At 34.9% G+C, this 18,381-nt stretch overlaps 2 protein-coding genes and 1 pseudogene across 5 annotated transcripts; 1 reads left to right on the top strand and 2 right to left on the bottom strand.

Moving 5' to 3' along the window:
- The first annotated feature begins 4,072 nt into the window (after positions 1 to 4,072).
- LOC106757678 (BEL1-like homeodomain protein 1) lies at positions 4,073 to 8,522 on the top strand. 3 transcript variants are annotated; one of them, XM_014640422.2, is made up of 8 exons: positions 4,073 to 4,351; positions 4,575 to 4,729; positions 4,882 to 4,931; positions 5,147 to 5,262; positions 5,356 to 6,174; positions 6,684 to 7,057; positions 7,267 to 7,327; positions 7,407 to 8,522. In XM_014640422.2, the coding sequence occupies exons 5-8, from the start codon at positions 5,386 to 5,388 to the stop codon at positions 8,220 to 8,222; spliced, it is 2,040 nt and encodes a 679-aa protein (XP_014495908.1). In that variant the 5' UTR covers positions 4,073 to 4,351; positions 4,575 to 4,729; positions 4,882 to 4,931; positions 5,147 to 5,262; positions 5,356 to 5,385; the 3' UTR covers positions 8,223 to 8,522. The 3 variants fall into 3 exon arrangements, with proteins under 3 accessions (XP_014495908.1, XP_014495907.1, XP_014495906.1); XM_014640421.2 differs by having other exon boundaries at positions 5,147 to 5,256; XM_014640420.2 differs by having other exon boundaries at positions 4,074 to 4,351; positions 5,147 to 5,239.
- A 3,090-nt stretch (positions 8,523 to 11,612) lies between these two features.
- LOC106756683 (BTB/POZ domain-containing protein At3g05675) lies at positions 11,613 to 13,931 on the bottom strand. 2 transcript variants are annotated; one of them, XM_014639203.2, is made up of 4 exons: positions 13,777 to 13,931; positions 13,564 to 13,611; positions 13,330 to 13,456; positions 11,613 to 13,070 (listed from the first exon to the last, which is right to left on the bottom strand). In XM_014639203.2, the coding sequence occupies exons 3-4, from the start codon at positions 13,336 to 13,338 to the stop codon at positions 11,760 to 11,762; spliced, it is 1,320 nt and encodes a 439-aa protein (XP_014494689.1). In that variant the 5' UTR covers positions 13,339 to 13,456; positions 13,564 to 13,611; positions 13,777 to 13,931; the 3' UTR covers positions 11,613 to 11,759. The 2 variants fall into 2 exon arrangements, with proteins under 2 accessions (XP_014494689.1, XP_014494688.1); XM_014639202.2 differs by lacking the exon at positions 13,330 to 13,456 and having other exon boundaries at positions 13,777 to 13,929.
- A 967-nt stretch (positions 13,932 to 14,898) lies between these two features.
- Positions 14,899 to 16,708, bottom strand: LOC111241377 (annotated as a pseudogene).
- Positions 16,709 to 18,381: the final 1,673 nt, after the last annotated feature.

Below are 18,381 nucleotides of genomic sequence, written 5' to 3' on the forward strand. Positions count from 1 at the left end.
TATATATCTAACAGATAAGGAGACAGTTTTTCTTTAAATGAAAGATGCAGTAAATAACTCTAACCTCTATCCATTCCATTCCAATCCAACTCATTATAATCCCTGCTCGTGGGACATCTCCTTCTTTATTGTGTGATTGCGGGTTAAAAGAATACAAGGAGGGGTACATTATTTCAATTCTTATAAAATTATTATTATACGAAAATTAAATTTAAAACTATTAAAAATATTGAATGTAAGATTTTGTATTCCTTGGTGTTAAATAAATAAATAAATAAATAAATAAATATATATATATATATATGGACATGAACAGTTTCAGAACATGACAAAGGCAGTTTTAACAGCATTGAAGTCTGATTGTTTTGATGGTTGGGCTTGAAATATTGAAATATGTGTAGATATGGTTGGAAATTTAAAGTCTAATAGGAATGAAAAATAGAATATTATATAAAGATGAAAATTTTATTAATTATTATTTTAAGATTTTGGATAGAAAGTGATGTTAATTTTTTTATATAGTTTGGTTTATATTTTATTTTGTATTGTGTTTTTTGGATAAAAATTTTTGGTTTAAATCTGTTTTTGTTTTTAAGTTAAGTTTTAATGTTTAATTTATTTTTCATTTTTAAAAATGTCAACCTTTAGTCCGTATAATATTAAAAATGTATCAAATTAGTCTTATCCGTTAACATATCACAAGTTTTTCATTAAGTCATGACAACACTTAATGAACAACAAATCACAAGTTTTCATACCTAGGTATCCAATATTTTGTGATTTGTTAACTATAGGTGTTATGAACAGCAAATCACTTAATGAAAAACTTGTAATTTGTTAACGGATAAAACTGATTTGATACATTTTTCATATCACAGGAATTAAAGGTTGACATTTTTAAAAACGGAAACTAAAGCGAACATCAGAACTTAACTTAAAGACAAAAAAAGATTTAAACCAAACTTTTTCGTGGATAGACTTAACACGTATAAGATGAGATTTTGAAGTTTGATTTTGGTTGTGGTAGTGTATGGTTACAGAGATGGCGGGGGACGAAGAAGTTAAAGATGGGTGAGTGGGGTCGTTGGTAGGTGTGTTGTGGCCCCTTGAGTTTTGTTTGGGTGTTGAGTCTCTCACCTGCGTCCAAACGCAAACCACAACCAAATAATAGTTGCGTCTTCACACGGCTATTCCTTCCATCAAACATAACACCATTTACAAATCACCAAACTAACTCTCTCGTTTTTTCCTCCCTAATAAAAACATTGGGTCCACTGCTGAATTTCATGCCACTGCCAGGTCAAATTTCTCACGTGACACACCTCATTCTTTTACTTTCTTCTTTTAACCTTCCCTTCAATTTTTCATCCTTCTTTTCCACATTTTTCACCCTTTCTTTAGTAAACAATCCTACATCTTAATTATTACTATTTGGGCGTACATCTATGACTTATGTTACTCACCGAATATCTATAATTGTTTAAATACAAAATCTGTGACCTTTTCTCGGTGTTTCCTTCTTTTCAAGTCATTTTCTTTAGAAAAGAGATTGGAATAAGAAAAGGGCAAGAGAAATAGGAGCAAGCAAAGAGTCCCATGATAACAATATTGAAATTGATAGAGCAAACACACACACACAAAAGGGACCATACACAAAATCCCCTTTTATATTATATATATATATATATAGTCACACCCATAAACATGGACAGGGGGAGTTCAGGATCATCAGAGAGAATGGGGTTTCTATGATGTGATGTGTGCCAGTTATCTATTTGCTTAACTCAAAATCAACACAGTCCAAAATTCTTTTAGGGGACACCATGTACGGGCTTGTACATGTTTTCCAGCTTATTGGCTCTCGCTGCCTGTTCTTCTGATAAATACACTTGGATTAAAAAATTACTCACCTCATCATCATAACTTAATTTCCCACATTTTCTGACCATTAACTTAATCTCTACTTCTTTAATTGCAATATTATGTCATCATGCATCTCCATTCTTTCTCTTAGGAAACATCTTATCCAAACTAATTGAATTCCGTGTCACCATCATCATGCTAATAAAACCTCCACCTTCTTAGGTAACTCTAGCCTTCCATTATGCTTTTACTTTTACAAATCATTTGCATAGGAACATGCATCCAATTATATAATATAAGTTATAGTTAAATCCGAACTAGGAATTTGAACCCTCTAAGTTTTTTTTTCCTTTAATTAATTTTACCATCTAAATAATCACCCATAGGTATTGTAAGTGTATTAGCTTAACCTTTTTTTTTCATTTATCTTAAATTTTAAATTAATTTTATCATCTAAATTTTAAATTTTGAGTGATGCCCATGTATTTAAATTTTAAAATAGATTTAAAAAAGAACAGTATTTTTTAATAGAAAGACAATCTTGCTGAATGCATTGATAAATTTGAGGTTTCTTCAAGGGAAATTCAAAAGGGATTATTAGAATATATATAAAATTATGATCTTTAGCAAAATGGAAGTATGAATAGTAAATAAAAGATTGAAAGATTTTAGGCGTTTGAGAGATGAAAAGAATAGAAAAGACAGAAAAGGAGAGTGGCGTGATGAGCGTGGATGGATGTACCTTTTTAAGTACAGGATGAAGTATTGAAAGATCTGACATATGAATATTCAGTATCTATGTATGGAGTTACTGAAGAAGAGCAACCTTTTACTCTGGTTTTCACAAGTGTCCGCGGGAGATCCAATGTGCTTTTACTAGCTGTGAAAACTGAAAACTTGGTTGTTAATGCAACTGGGGCAAGAACAAAAAGTTGGCATGAGTTTTCACGAAAGAATCCAAGACACCTATGAAATAAATACTATTGAAATTGATCTCTACGAGAATGACATGTTCATTATTAAAAGGCCATTCATAGAAACTTTTATATATACATATACTATATTAATAGCGCGCCTACCATTATATATATATATATATATATATATATATATATATATATATATATATATATATATATATGTTTGGTTTGCTTTATGAATGGATATGATATGATATGATACCCGAGCTAGCTAAATGAATGAATGTCCCCAACTTCGAAATTTGTAGTCCTATTAACATCACAGGCCTTAAATTTGTCACTGCTCATTCTTACACAATAATAGTTACTGATGGTGATTGAAAACTTCTAAAAGCCTGAGATGTAGAAAATAGCCGTTGCATTTCAGAATTTTAATAAATATGGTTATTCTGTGTCTTTCCATGCGAATCATGGGGTTACCTCAAACAAGCTGGAAAGGGTTATTACTAATTATTTATTGGGCCGTGCATTTCCTTCTTTGTCCATTTCTTTCTACTCTCTGCTTCTTTTCACGCATCTCACTCAAGTGATCCTTTGCTTGCCTTCAGTATCTGTTCATAGACAAATTCTGATAATTACTTACAGGGTTTTCATTTTTTGGGATAAGAAAACGATTAATTTCTCAGAGATATATAGAAATTTAAAATAATAAAATAGTATAAGAAATGAAATTCTTTTTCTTTTATTTTGTTATGTTGATCATTGTGATATGCTGATGTCTGCTACTATAGGTCTGATGCATGAGAGCCAAGAAGGGACCACTTTATTTAGGGGCTCATGATTCATAGACACATCATACATGCACTTGATTGGGACCCCTTGCTTTTGTAACTCTCTCTTTAACTTTTTTCTCTTTTTCCTGTTACACTTTTAATCTGCAAAAATTTACACACTGTAGGGTAATTGGTAAAGTTCAAGAGATGATAATGCATTCAGAAATTGATAAATAAATAATCATTACAACTGTAAATAATTTGGAAAATAATTTTGACATATATTTTCAGCTTTTAAAGCATTAAAGTTGGTGTTATGGTAGTTGGTTCTGCGTTCCTTAGCCATTTAATTGCTTTATCTTCAAACTCAGGCATCCAACCACAAAAAATTCCCAAATAAGTTGATGAGAAAAAAAAATGGAAATTGCGAAAACGACAACAAGATATTTAATGGAGAAATAAGCAATGAGATCCCTCCACCCGCTTCTTGTCCATCATCATCCTCCTTTTTTTTTCTTTTTCTTTTTCTTATTAAACAAACAATTAATTGAGCTTTGCGGAAGGAGACGTTTCCTCGTTTTTCAGCTGTTTGTATCTTCTGACACACCTTGATTGCATTTTCATTATATATTTTTTATAGATTTCTCAGCACAAAGCTACTCTCTCTCTCTCTCTCTCTCTCTTCAAAAGTTCTTTGTTGCTCATCAAAGGGTGCTTGGCTTGTGCATCAAATGATTTGAAAAGAGAGGGTCAAATCAAAAGAAGTTCCCCTGTTTTGATCTATTCATTTCACAGGTACTTGTTTTTGAAAAGAAAAAAAAAGGGCACCGAGGCATGTATGCTCACTTCATTGTTCTCAAAATTTCCCCCCAACCCAGAATTTCATATAATAAAAAATCAATTTTTTAAAGAAAAAAGATCATAAATGTGTGGATAATGAAGTGAACAAAGATGGGCATCTTTTTCCCGAGTCTTTTTTAACCATCTCTCTCTTCAACTCTTTTTTTACCCTTTTCAGTTGGGGTGGAATTGCAGCCGATTTGAGTCTGACAGAGAGCTTTCCTCTTTGCAAGTGAAGCGACTGATGAAATCCCAACATAGATAGATAGATACATAGATCACATATGCACGTTGACAGCTCCGTTTGATCCATCAATTTCTTTCTGCTTTCATGTACGTTTTCGTTAGCCATAACTGTTTTGCTTTCATGGGTGAGACTAACTGTGCGTGTGGGTGTGCGTGTGCGTCCTTCTCCTTCTCTCTCTCTCTCTCTCCTTCTCGTACTTCTCAGCTCACTGCAAATCAATTTCTTCTTTCCCTTGCAGTTCAGAAACGATCATGAACCACGTGCGCACCCCAATTCTCCTATCACCAGGTACACTACATACCATATCATTCATTCCATTAACTAATACACACACAATGAATTATCTTTTAAGTTTTTCTTTAAAACTTCATCAGACACCATCACAAAACCATGCACAAAGCGACTTAATTTGGAATGAACAACAAGCGAAACACGATCTCGAATATTGTTATTCAGGTTCAGTTTTCATCGGTTTTCCCACTTGTTTTTGTGTGTTTGGTCAGGATACCTTTGAGAGAGAAAGTACCAAAAGAGCTGCAATTATTGGGAGTTGTGTTGATGGGTTGATCCACAAATCGTTACAAGATTAATCGCAGGTACGGCACAGATTCAAGTATGTGTAAGTGAGGTGCATGTTTAGGCTATGTGTTGGATTGGATGTGAACTTTGAAAGCATAGAGTAACTAACGTGGTGGTAGTGCTCTCTTTTCAGTGAAGTAACAACCTGTTATACCAAAAACCGATGGCGACATACTTTCATCATGGTAACTCCGAAATCCAATCAGGTGCCGCCGACGGACTCCAAACTCTTGTCCTCATGAACCCAGGTTACATCCACTACTCCGACGCACCGTCGCAGCCCCCGCCCTCACACGCTGCGGGAAATCTCGTCTTTCTCAACCCCGCCGCGGTTGCCGGCGCCAACAGCAACGGCTCCTTCAACCCTCACGCGCCGCCCTCTCACACCCAACAATTCGTTGGAATCCCCCTCCCCGCTTCCCAGGACCTCAACCACCACTCCATGCACGGGCACCACGATGTCTCGGCACTGCATGGCTTCCTCCCGCGCATGCAGTACAATCACTGGAACGCATTAGACCCGGCTTCAGCGGCGCGTGATACCCCACGCGCGCAGCAGGGCTTGTCTCTGGGTCTGGGGTCGTTCCGGGAGGGTCAGGCTCCGGGCATGTCCGGCGACGACTTGCGCGTGTCAGGGGGTTCGCCGTCGTCGGCGTCTGGGGTTACCAATAACGGAGCTTCGGGCATTCAGAGCGTTCTCCTGAGCTCAAAGTACTTGAAGGCAGCGCATGAGCTTCTGGAAGAGGTTGTGAATGTTAACAATGGGATTGGCACCGAGTTGGGTAAAAAGAGTGGGGGACAAACGAAGGTGATTGGAGAATCATCCGCAGCAGGTAGTGGAGATGGTTCAGTTGGTGGGGAAGGGAACGGAAAACGTAGCTCTGAGCTATCAACTGCAGAAAGACAAGAAATTCAGATGAAGAAAGCCAAACTGATTGCCATGCTTGATGAGGTATGTGTTGTTCACTTTAATTCAACGTCTTTGGTTAAACTTCTCATGGGTTATAACTTTCACATTTTAATTGGATTTCCCATTTTTCAACGAGTTTTGAAGACACTACTGGTGTTTTTGGCTTTTCATGTTGGTATGAGTACTAGTGTTGGACTTCAAATCATAGCTTCATCTTATCTAATGAAAAGTGAATTGGGTTGAGCCTGAGAGAAAAGAATAATTTTGATTAAGACAAACTATAGATCAAAATTATGTTAAAAGAAGTGTTTATGTTAATTACTTCAAATGTTTCAAATAGAATTCTTGTTTGGAAAAGGCGTTTTTGTGTAGTATATATGATAATGTCTCACTTATCTAATCTAATGATTAATGCATGGAAATTCAGAAAGATTATGAAGGGCTGACAGTGGGGAATTGCATGGTTGTGGTTGGTTACAATTGCAAGTACTAAAATATTTGCGAGAGTTGAATTAATGAATAGTTTATTGACGTGATGTTTTTGGTTGAAGGTGGAGCAAAGGTACAGGCAGTACCACCAGCAGATGGAGATTGTGGTGTCATCATTTGAGCAAGCTGCGGGGATTGGGTCTGCGAGAACATACACGGCTCTTGCATTGCAAACAATCTCTAAGCAGTTTCGGTGTTTGAAAGATGCTATTGCAGGGCAGGTTCGAGCTGCTAACAAGAGTTTAGGAGAAGAAGATTGCTTTGGAGGGAAAATAGAAGGTTCGAGGCTCAAATATGTGGACCATCATCTGAGGCAGCAACGAGCTCTCCAACAATTGGGAATGATCCAGCACAATGCTTGGAGACCCCAGAGGGGATTGCCTGAAAGATCTGTTTCTGTTCTTCGTGCCTGGCTCTTCGAACACTTCCTCCACCCGTAAGGACTTAACTTTTTTACAAAAACTCACTCTTCTAACTTCTTCAAAAATTGAACCGCGTGGGTTGATTTTATCTTGTTAGATAAGCTCAATTCTTTTTAACTTCTTGATTCTCTTACAATGAAAAGGTTTATAGTATTTTAAAGGGTGACTCTTAATTACTTCAAAGATTTGCAAGTTGTGCTGAAATAACTGAGTTTGGTTCCAGTTATCCCAAGGACTCGGACAAACACATGTTGGCAAAGCAAACAGGGCTAACAAGGAGCCAGGTAAGTAACATACTAATGCTATTTAACTCTTCCATTTGATGAATGGTTCTTCGCCTTAACAGTGCTGGGTGGATGACAGGTCTCAAATTGGTTTATAAATGCTCGGGTTCGGCTTTGGAAGCCAATGGTGGAGGAAATGTACTTGGAAGAGATGAAGGATCATGAACAGAATGGATCTGAGGATAAATCAAGCAAGAGCAATGAAGATTCTTCAACGAAAATGGCAGCTCCACCAGAGAAAGGTCCTTCCAATGAAACCGAGGCGAAAAGTTTCAATTCCAAACAAGAAGTTTCAAAGAACCAGAACACTGCTATGGCTTCAGTTTCTAGACCATCAACTTCACCACTTGGTGGGAGTGTGAGAAACCAATCAGGATTCAGCTTCATGGGGTCTTCAGAGCTGGAAGGGATCACACAAGGAAGTCCGAAGAAAGCAAGGAATCATGAGATGATGCATTCCCCAAATAGTGTCCCTTCAATGAACATTGATGTGAAGCCCAATGAGGCAAACAATGAGCAACTCTCAATGAAATTTGGTGACGAAAGGCAAGGCAGAAACGAATCCTCATTCATGGGAAACCAAACAAACTTCATCGGTGGTTTTGGACAGTACCCAATTGGGGATATTGGAAGGTTTGATGCAGAGCAGTTTGCTCCAAGGTTTTCAGGTAATGGTGTTTCCCTCACTCTTGGTCTTGATTCATTACCCGGAACCCATCAAACATTCCTCCCAAACCAAAACATTCAACTGGGTAGAAGCTTGGACATTGGTGAACCAAATGAGTTTGGTAGCATAAACAATTCCTCTCCTCACTCTTCAGCTGCTTATGAGAGTATCAGCATGCAAAACCCAAAGAGGTTTGCTGCACAATTGTTGCCAGACTTTGTGACCTGAATAAGACATTAAAAGTTGAGCAATGTGATACCACAGTTTCTGAGTTCCTCACGATTTCTTCTTAGTTCCCTGCTTATGCGGGGAGTGATGAACAATTGCAGTGTAAAGAAAGAAGGAATTTTACTTTAGTATAAGTTTATACCCTGCATAGAACCATTTGAGTTCTTAGATAGCTTAGGATTTGAAAGTATATGGTTGAGGTTGTATATTATTTTTGTAAGCTCTGAAGGTGGGATAGATGGATTGTTGTCATAAACTTTATTTTGGTAAAAGATACCAATATATCTTCGATTCAAAATATATCTTGTGCTTTTTTACATTCTCACCAAATACAATATAATATATTCTTTTTAACTATGTCTACAGAATTCAAAGTCTGAATAATGGTAGTTATTGGTGTCAAGTAATTTTTATCCTAATTTTAATTTGGTAAGTATAAGATTGTACAAAATGTTACCTATCTTCCTATTAATTATAATTAGTGTTTTTTTAATCATTTTAGTCGAACTTAATAACTTAATAACTCTCAACGTCTCAATTAGTCCATAAATAAATAATTTCCTTTCAATATTACATAATTTAAAGATCACTCTCTATTCCATGTAAAAATAACTAACTTGCACTTTTATTTAAACTCGTATTAAGTACTAAACAGCAATTTGAACTCAATAACTATGGACATCTCAACAAGTCTACAAAGAAGTAATTATCTTCCAAATTTCATAATTTAAAGATTAACTTCTGTTCCATGTAGAAAATTCAAATATATAATTAACTTGTACTTCTATTAAGAAATTAGGACTAAATGGACCATCTTATAAGATCATATTTTATAAAAAGAAAATGTTATAAAATCTAAGTGGGACTTTAACTCAATGATTATAAATGAGAATGTTGGACAAAATAAAATCCATAAACCATTCTATTAAGATTTTAAATTGGAGCTACTGTTAATATCTCAAATAAGTTTAACTCGGATCTCATGTGTTGTTAGATCTTCTTGATGAATTTCTTTAAATAGTGTTAAAATTAGTAATAAATGTCAAATAATCTTTCATATTAACTTTTACAAAGATATTTCATTAGCCAAATTCATCTTCAAAATATTTAATGTAAAATTCATAAAATTCGAATGTAAAAGACTTCATGCATAATCTGCATTATTGAAAAACTAAATATGTCAGATACCATCCTACAGTAATTTCTTTTTTGCATTAAATGGTAGAACATGAAGATATAGATGCAATAATATTGGACAAGTTGTGAACAAAGTTTACCAATACTAGAGGGACTTGGTTTGAAAATGTAAGGGGAGGGAGAGGTCATGGTTCAAGTTTTTGTGTTTAGAGTTCAAGTTCATTGGTAGAAAAAAGTTAATAATTGATATTGTCAATTCATGACATATGGAGAAATTAATTATACTCACATTTCTTGTTTTTTAGTTATAATACATTAAATTATTTAATTACAATAAAGTGTCACTAAATGTATAGAATGAATTGTTTGTAATTGTGATTTATCTTATTTTAAATTTATGTTCATTTATTTGTATGTACCATTAAGATATAAATTGATATTAAATAGTAATAAATTCAATCTGTTTAATTATATGATAATTTATAATTGAAGGATGATATTTTTTTTTTACATTGTTAATATAATAACTATTTTTTTTAAATTTTTTATATTCTAAAACTTTAATTTGTAATCTTTATAAATGTATTTAGTATAAGTTTTAGTTATTAAATAAAATAAGAAAAGTGAGTGAGAATTTATTAAAGATAGGTATGTGCTATTTTATTAATAGACCCAAGTGAAGCATGAATAATTCTTGTTCAACATTATCATACCAACTTGTCCAATAAACAACTCCACTCCGTTGCAGACTATTGACAAAGAAATTGTTAAACAGGAAAAGTTTTTTCACTGTTGTAAATATTTTTCAAATAAACAGAGCAATATTGTTTTGAACAATAACATTGCAGATTTGGCTTATGAGATGAGATTTTGCAGGTTAAAGTTGATGCTAAATATTTTGATCTTGCAGCATCATAACTGATAGTTGGCATGTCAATTTAACACAAACATGCAGAAGACACTGGTATGATGATTGTCCAAAACTGGTACAAGATAGCAACACGGTTCGAACACACATTGAATACAACATAAATTGGTGTTGACCAAACTTTATGAATGTTTGATCCAATCTCCATCAACTCTCTCTCCGGTAAACTTACATCCAGTACATTGTATTTATGATGAGATTCTAAGGAGCCACACCACAAACAACAATGCTCAGCACCTAATAAACCTCACAATAGAATCCCATACCTTACAATTGAATGAATGAAACAATTAAATATCCTAAAGCAGTTGTTGGGAGTAATGGGTCAATCAATTGCAAGCTTGGTTAATGTGTTTAACATTTTTGGAGTTGATCTATAAATTAATCAATTTCTTCTGAATGTATAATATCAACGTTTATTCGTGGTAGGTTTTTAAACCGATATATCTAATGTGATAGGGTAGTCCCTGATCATATGAATTATACAACTACCCTACGGTTTTGGCTAGTCTACAGTGGTGATCACTCTACAAGAGTTGACGACTACTGTAATTGTCACAAAATTGTGTGTATAATACGTTATGAAGCTTGACTATTAAAGAGATTAGAAAAATCACTACTCTTCTACCTCCAAATTTCCAACCAATACTCTAGCAATAACAGTTTATTTTGTTGAACTAAAATTTCTAAGCTATAAATCAGCTACTGGTGTGTTCTCTTTATTATTCTACATACCCAACTATTTTTAAAATATGAAGTAATAGTTTCATTAAGCATGTTGTTTGTCTAACTATGTATAACTTAAATTGTAAAAGAATTAATAATAATATAACTAAAATATCATTATGGTTTTTACCTCCATCTTCCCAATATTCGTCACCTTTTAGTACCTACGGCATAATAGGATTTGGGAAATGAAATTGTTATGCACATAACGAGAATTTTCAATTTCAATTTTCCAAGCAGTTATCCGAATTCTATTCTCTCAAACTCAATTCCTGTTTTTTCTTTTACCTTCATTGATGCTCCTTGGAACCAGGGAGAATTCTCCTTTCCGATCAAAATAGCCGTCAAAATGATTGGTTTTCTCCCTTTAAAATACCACAGAACTTTGTACGATTGCGTTGTGTGCTCATGTTGAGTTAACAAACCACGGAGCAGGACCTGTCTTGAGCAGCATCTCCATGTTATTAGAAATGCCGAAGCAAATCCAACGTCAAAAAGTAGTGTATCATGATTTTGCTTACTATGAAATTAATAATTTCAAAAGTACATCCTTTACAGTTCATAGTTAGTACAACATTTTACAAAACTCCTCAGAATAATTTACATTGAATTGTTGAGATATGGAGATTCTAAATGCCTCCAACAAAAAATTCCATTCATGTGAAAAAAGAGATGATTTCTTCGAAACGCCTTGACAAGATCTTGGATTAGTAGTGTAATATAAAATAACAGAATTTGTGAAAGCCTCAAAATGAGTTGGTCATGGCATGCTCATCCCCTACCAATGATAGTCTTCTTTTAGCAACCTTGGACCTATAACACCATACTTCAAATGCCTCAGTTAAGTCTGGATACTGCATATACTCGTTATCCAGCCACTCGGTTAAGATATCTGCCTGATCCCCAGATGGCAATGCAAGAATTATAGATACAAAGGTGGATTCTAGGGATTGCCACATTTCGCCATCTAATTTAAGCAGAATGGCATTCTCACAATTCGTTGTAACAGAATCAATCAATGGTTTAGTAACCCTTACAAACGGAAGCCACACTTTCAAAACTTGAAGGCGTTTTGCTGTTGGCAATATAACAGTGCCATAACCAATTGCCTCTAAAACCTTTGATGTCACCTCAACAGCTCTTAACTTTATCTCAATGACTTCAGTTGTAGAACTTCCTTGTTCAAGAACCTTGACAATTTTTTCTGAAGCATCGGACCAATACTCAACGAATTCTCTCATTATTTCCAACTTACTCAATATCTGACAGGCCCACGACAAATCAGTCAGATAGGACTGAAACAACTGAACATTTCCCGCCTCAGAGAGTGACTCTGTAGTACCGGAGAAAAAAGCTGTTACCGATTCTATAAACCGGGCAAATAGTCTGTTTACACATTCTTTTACTTCGACTTTTATGTTGTCATCAGCTGTCAATAAAGGGGCATCGTCATCTTCAGTTAGCATGTACTCAAGTTGCTCTTGTGCTGAAGATTTAAGATCATTCATATTTGGGGATGGGGATGACGTAGAAAAACGGATAGCAGAGACAAAGATATTTATGATAGCAGACTGCTTAACTGGTTGAAGTCTAGCTAGGATAGGTTCAGCCTGTAATCCCATTCGAGGTACAATTCTCAAGATCTCTTCCTCCTCAGCCTCCTCCCATGTAACAGCTTCTAAGTAGTTCACACATGCAGTTATTATCTGCGGGCATCCAAGTTCAACTGCGACCTGGAGAATGCCAAGGGCATTTCTAACACCATGCCACAAATCATCAACTGAACCATCTATGACAATGTAGAGAAGACGTATAAGATTTACATGGTAATCAAAATCCAACTCTTGGCAATAGATATCGACACAATTGCGCGAATCAAGGATCTGACATGTTGGCCAGTTCTCAGACAACCTATCCGCAAAGTACTTGCAATTTTTTACAAGAGTCTCAGAGTGGCAATATAGCCAATCATCTCGACCTTCCGGAGTGCGTAGCCTCACAATAACATCACTAGTTAATCGGTCACCAATCACACAAGCAATTTTTTCTTCTTTATCCTGGTCGAAAGAGGATAATGTAACTAACAACAGATACAAGAGACCGTAGCACCATACATTTAGGTGGTAGTACTGAAATAACAAACTGAAAAATCCGCAGCAGATCATCTATTGCCAATGTTTTAAAAAAAGGTCATCAATCACGATTAAAGATTTTTAAGGTGTATGCCACTGCAAATGTGACTGCATTGGACGCATTTCTCTGCTATTTCAAAAAAATACAACGGAAAGCAATTTAACCAGAACAAAAATTCAAAACCTTGACCATAGTTAATGTTGAAGATTGAGACACTCCAATTCATAAATTGCCCTTGCATGTAATCAAACGTTTGACGTACATTGATGCAGATAGAAAAGCAACCCAAGAAAGAAGATTGTATAAAAACCTAATTTTTTAAGAAAAAAATATTTATTTTAAAGATTAATAAAGTGAAATGAACAGTTGTGAAATCTGACAAAAGAGAAGGGGGAAAGGGTGGAGAAAGAAACTCACAATAGTTTCCATTGAGATGAAGAGCAGTGAGAAGCGATATTTCTACAGCTGCAATCAGAAAAGAAGAATTAGAATTGGAAGGAGGCGACAAAAGTAAAAAAGAGATGTAAGTAAGCAGCATGGGATCTTGAGTGTAAGAAATTGAAATGGAGGCAAAGCGAAATAAGGAAATGATGAAAATGGGGATTAAATGAGTGAGAATGAAAGAAGTACCGGATCTATTAGGTATTCCATGTGAGTGTAAAGTTAAAAGCTTTCAATCTGAGGAACGACGAATGAAGAACACGCACTCTCCTGTCCTATTACCCATTGCTGCTTCTTATCGACTTTAAACGCATCGTTGCGTTCCCTTTTTTTATGTTTTTCCTTTCCCAACTTGCCAACTTGCTCAACTTGCATGGATATATCTATTAAATTCATTTTTTTAACAAACTGTTTAATTATGCGTATGCATGTGATGTGCCTAATCAAGTTGATGATAATGGATTCACTATAATTTCTTTGTTTTTCCTCTCCAAATTACACTTTCTCATTCTTACTGTTCTTCCTTTCCTCTTTTCCCTCTTGTCATGATTTTCAGAACAGGCCATAAGCCCAATAGCCCAATGCCACATTTGTTGTACCCTTTGTTCTTCTTCTTGTTGCTATGTTACTGTTTTTTTCACTGTCAACTTCCCCTTACTCGTTATTGTATTCTTTTATATAAAAAACAGCTTCCTTATTCTTAAATTATTCTCACAAAAGTGACCTTATTGGTTATTGTGTTAGGTTATAAAGTTGGTAGGTTTTTTTTCCTGCACTCCCATTATTATTAACAAAAAAAAATACTAAAATACTAAAATACTCTTTTCATTACATTACAACACCGTTATTGCTGCTAGTTTCATCGTCGTCTGAAGAAGAAGAAGAAAGAGAAAAAACGTGAAAAAAAAATCTTGTTTTGGAACGTGTTTAACATGTTTTGGAAAGCTTCTCCTGGAAATCTTGTTTCAAAAAACTTTTTCCGAAAGATATCACATATGTTCTGAAAAGTTTATTCTGAAAATTTTGTTCTAAAATAATTATTCTGAAATGTATTTTATGTGCTTTGGAAGTTCTATACCGAAAATTACGTTCCCAAAATTCTAAATAGCTTCTTCTTAGATATTTTTAAAATAAATAATACAAAAATCACTTTTACAAAAAGTAAAATATCATTTTTAAAGTTATTCCAGAAGAGATAAAAAGGTGCAGGAAGAAAATGTAAGTTGCATTGATTATAGTTTATTGTTACAAAATTTTGTTAAACCCTTTAGGGTGTTACTCCCTCCACCTCCCCATTTCCTTCTTCCACCTTCCCAATTTTTTTTTAATTTTTTTTTATTACAAAAATAACCTTCTATTTGTCTTTTTTACCCTTTTTAACTTTTTTTTTACTTTTCCTCCCTCTACCTCCCCGTATCACGACACCACATAAAGGAAAGTTGTGGATTGTTAAAAAATGATCATTGCATTCCAGGGAGAGAGAGGAAAATTTTAACTTTTCCAATTTTCTTTATTCTACCGAATTCACTGATCCTACCTTTGTGCTAGTTCAACCATCGCGACAGGATAGAGAAACCTTTTTGAAGGATTGCAAAAGGGACAAGCTTTATTTCTTGTCCAGCATTGAATCTGAATATTTTTGTAAAGTAAAAAAAAAAAGAAGATACCCGATACTTGACTGTGCTTCAATTGTTGAATCGTCAAAAAAGGCCCGAGTCTGAATCTTTTGTTCGACACGCCGTGCTCGACGAACACCACGCGGTGCGTCTCCAGCACGTCCCGCACCCTGTCGCAGTCCTCGTACATCTTCCTCACGCCCCGCAACGACGTCGTGTACACCACCACCGTCTCGCTCCCCCCCGGCGGACACTTCTCCGGAAACGCGTTCAGTGGATCCCTATGAAACCGCTCGAACGCCGACTCCTTCTCCTCCTTCTCTCTCTCCAACCTATCCCGCACTATGAACACGTTGTCCTTCAACTTGCTCTCTCGCGCCATGTTCAAGTTAGCCACAACGAGTTTCACTGTTTCGGGCTTCACTACGTCGGGCTCTTTGGGGCTTGGGCTTTAACTCGGAGTCTAACTCTTCGAGTGTGTGGAAGGAGTTAGCTTTTTGCGGAGGTCGAGGTTGAGGTGGTGAGGTGGGAGGTGGTTTGGTGATGATGACGGGTTTGAGGTCTTGGAATGTTTTGCTGACCTCCTCCCATGACTGAGGGGCGTCGGTGGCGTCGAGCATGTTGAGTTTGTGGATCCAGCTCAGTAATGGTGAGACCATCTTCCTTCTCATCTTTTTCCGCATCCTTTTCTTTCGAGTGCAAGTTTGAAACAGAACTTGAACGATCCTCGGCAACCTCTCTGAGGATAAAACTATCAATATCAGAAAGTATCTAATGCTCTTCTGCCACCCCTTCATCATCATAACCCACCTCGTTGTTTCTCTCAAAGTCGAGGTCTTTATCACTTTTTTCATCATCTATTGTCTCTTCCACAATCAGGGACCCTTTGCTCGTGTAATTGTCATCGCCCCATGAAGGCTTTAACAGCAAATAAGGAGGGGTAAAGTTGGTTGCTCAAACTCTCATTGCAGCAAGAGCACCTTGTTATCAAGCTATCTCCACTTTCATGTTTGTCGTGACTACTCACCCACGAAATGAAAGCGATTTTGTGCCTCATTCCAAAGGAATTTTCATGATAGTTTGGTCAAGAGGTCAAGAGGACAAACAATCCTCACATATGTCGTTCGTTTCTGTAAGTCTTTGATGATTTGAACAGTAACCAAGCTTTGAAATCTCAGTTGATCCTTGTGCACATGCGCGCCATTTGCAGTACGTGATCAACCCTTGTACACCAAACACACGGTGGTTGGAGGCCAACTCATTTGGCAAACTTTGTGATGAGATAACTGAACAAAGAGTTAAGAAGAAGGATGTGTGAAGGGATTAATAATGTGGAAACTTCACTTAAACAGGTCGACGGATACGGACATTCGTTTTTATTTTAACGGATGCAGACATTCGTTTTTATTTTAACGGATGTTGAGATTCGTTTTTATCTTAACTGGATGTTATCATCTGTTTCTGTATTATGTAAATAAATTTTTATTAAAAAGGATAAAATAGAAATAAAAAAATAAAATAAAGGGTAAAATGGGAAAGGGGGGTGGAGGGAGCAATCGGGGAGGTGCAGGGAATAACCCCCAACCCTTTAGCAAGGCAACTCGGGTCCATTTGATTTAGTTTGACCCATCTTAGATAATTTCTTTGTGCACCCCATGTTTTCCTTTTTGCACACCATACTCTCACTGAAATTACTTTACTAATCCTCATTAAAATATTTGCATTACATGTCTTCCAATTTTTTATTATTTATTGTACAATTCAAAAAATAAATTTATATTACGGATTGTATATTTTAAGACGTAATTTCATTCTAAATTAGGTTTCAAATTCTACAATCCAAAATTTAATTTACATATCAAATTACTTTTTAAATTTACATTATGGATTTTATAATCCAAGATATCTACCGATTACACAATCTAAAACCATAATTAAAAGACAAAATAATCTTACACTATCTTTTTTATTAATTTCAACAAGGGTATAATTGAAAATTTAGAAAGTACAATGATATGGAAAGAAAACATGGGGAGTACAGAAAGAATTTCCGCACATCTTAATTTTAAATAGTAGGTTTAATAGCTAATTTTGTCTCCAGTTTCGTTGATAAATCTCAATTTAGTCCCTCGTTTTAAAAGTGTTTGAAATGGATCTCACTTTCAAAATTTTGAGTCAAATTAGTCCCTTTTGTTAAACAGAAACAAATGGTCCTAAGGGTTTAATGATTTAGCATAAGAGATATTATTTTATAGATGCCAAATCATCAAGTGCTTAACGTTGTTTGTTTTTGTTTGACTGAAAGGACTAATTTGACTCAAAATTTTGAAAGTAAAGACTCATTTCAATCACTTTTAAAACAGGAACTAAATTGAAATTTGTCAACGAAACTGAAGACAAAATTGGCTATTAAACATAAACAGTACATATGATTTGAAAAAGCAACATAACATAACATGTGACACTATGAGTAACGTGAATATTACTGTACAAGAATCAATAATCATCAAAGCAATCTTGGTCCAGACTCAAGAGGAGGTGTGATGCAGAGTAGAATATTACAACAACAGAAATAGAAAATGGAAAAAAAATTTAGATAAGTTGATTCTTCAATTTAAAAATATTTTAAAAAAACAAGATAACAAAATATTACCAAATAAAAGGATGAAGAAAGGATACAAAGATAACAAAGGATTTCCTATGTATTTTTTGATTTTGAAAATTTAAAAACTAAATTTATACAAACAATGATAACATTATTGAAGATGTTTAACTAGTTTTTATTTTTTTAAATCTCCTTGTAAAACTTATTTCTTAGTAAATCGTACATTGAGCCAATCCTACTTTTATTTTGATAGTTATCATTATTATTTAAACGTGTTTTAATTGTTGCTTTTACTAATTCTATGTGTGGAGGCTCCCTTGTACAAAATTCACAACTAAAATTTGACGCATTTCAGGAATGTTAAATATTGAATTGATGACTCTAAATGATATTTTTTTTTAATTAACTTTTTTAGACTTTGAAAACATATAATTGAACCTTTATTAATTTTTTTTCTTTGAAATATTAAATTTTTTAATTGAGTCCATGCCCTTAATTTTTTCTGTTAATTATCTTATATTTTTATTCTTTTACACAATAAAAAAATACTTAAATAACAACTAATTTAAAATA

This window comes from Vigna radiata, chromosome 3, assembly GCF_000741045.1.
Source record: "Vigna radiata var. radiata cultivar VC1973A chromosome 3, Vradiata_ver6, whole genome shotgun sequence".
NCBI classification, from domain to species: domain Eukaryota; kingdom Viridiplantae; phylum Streptophyta; class Magnoliopsida; order Fabales; family Fabaceae; genus Vigna; species Vigna radiata.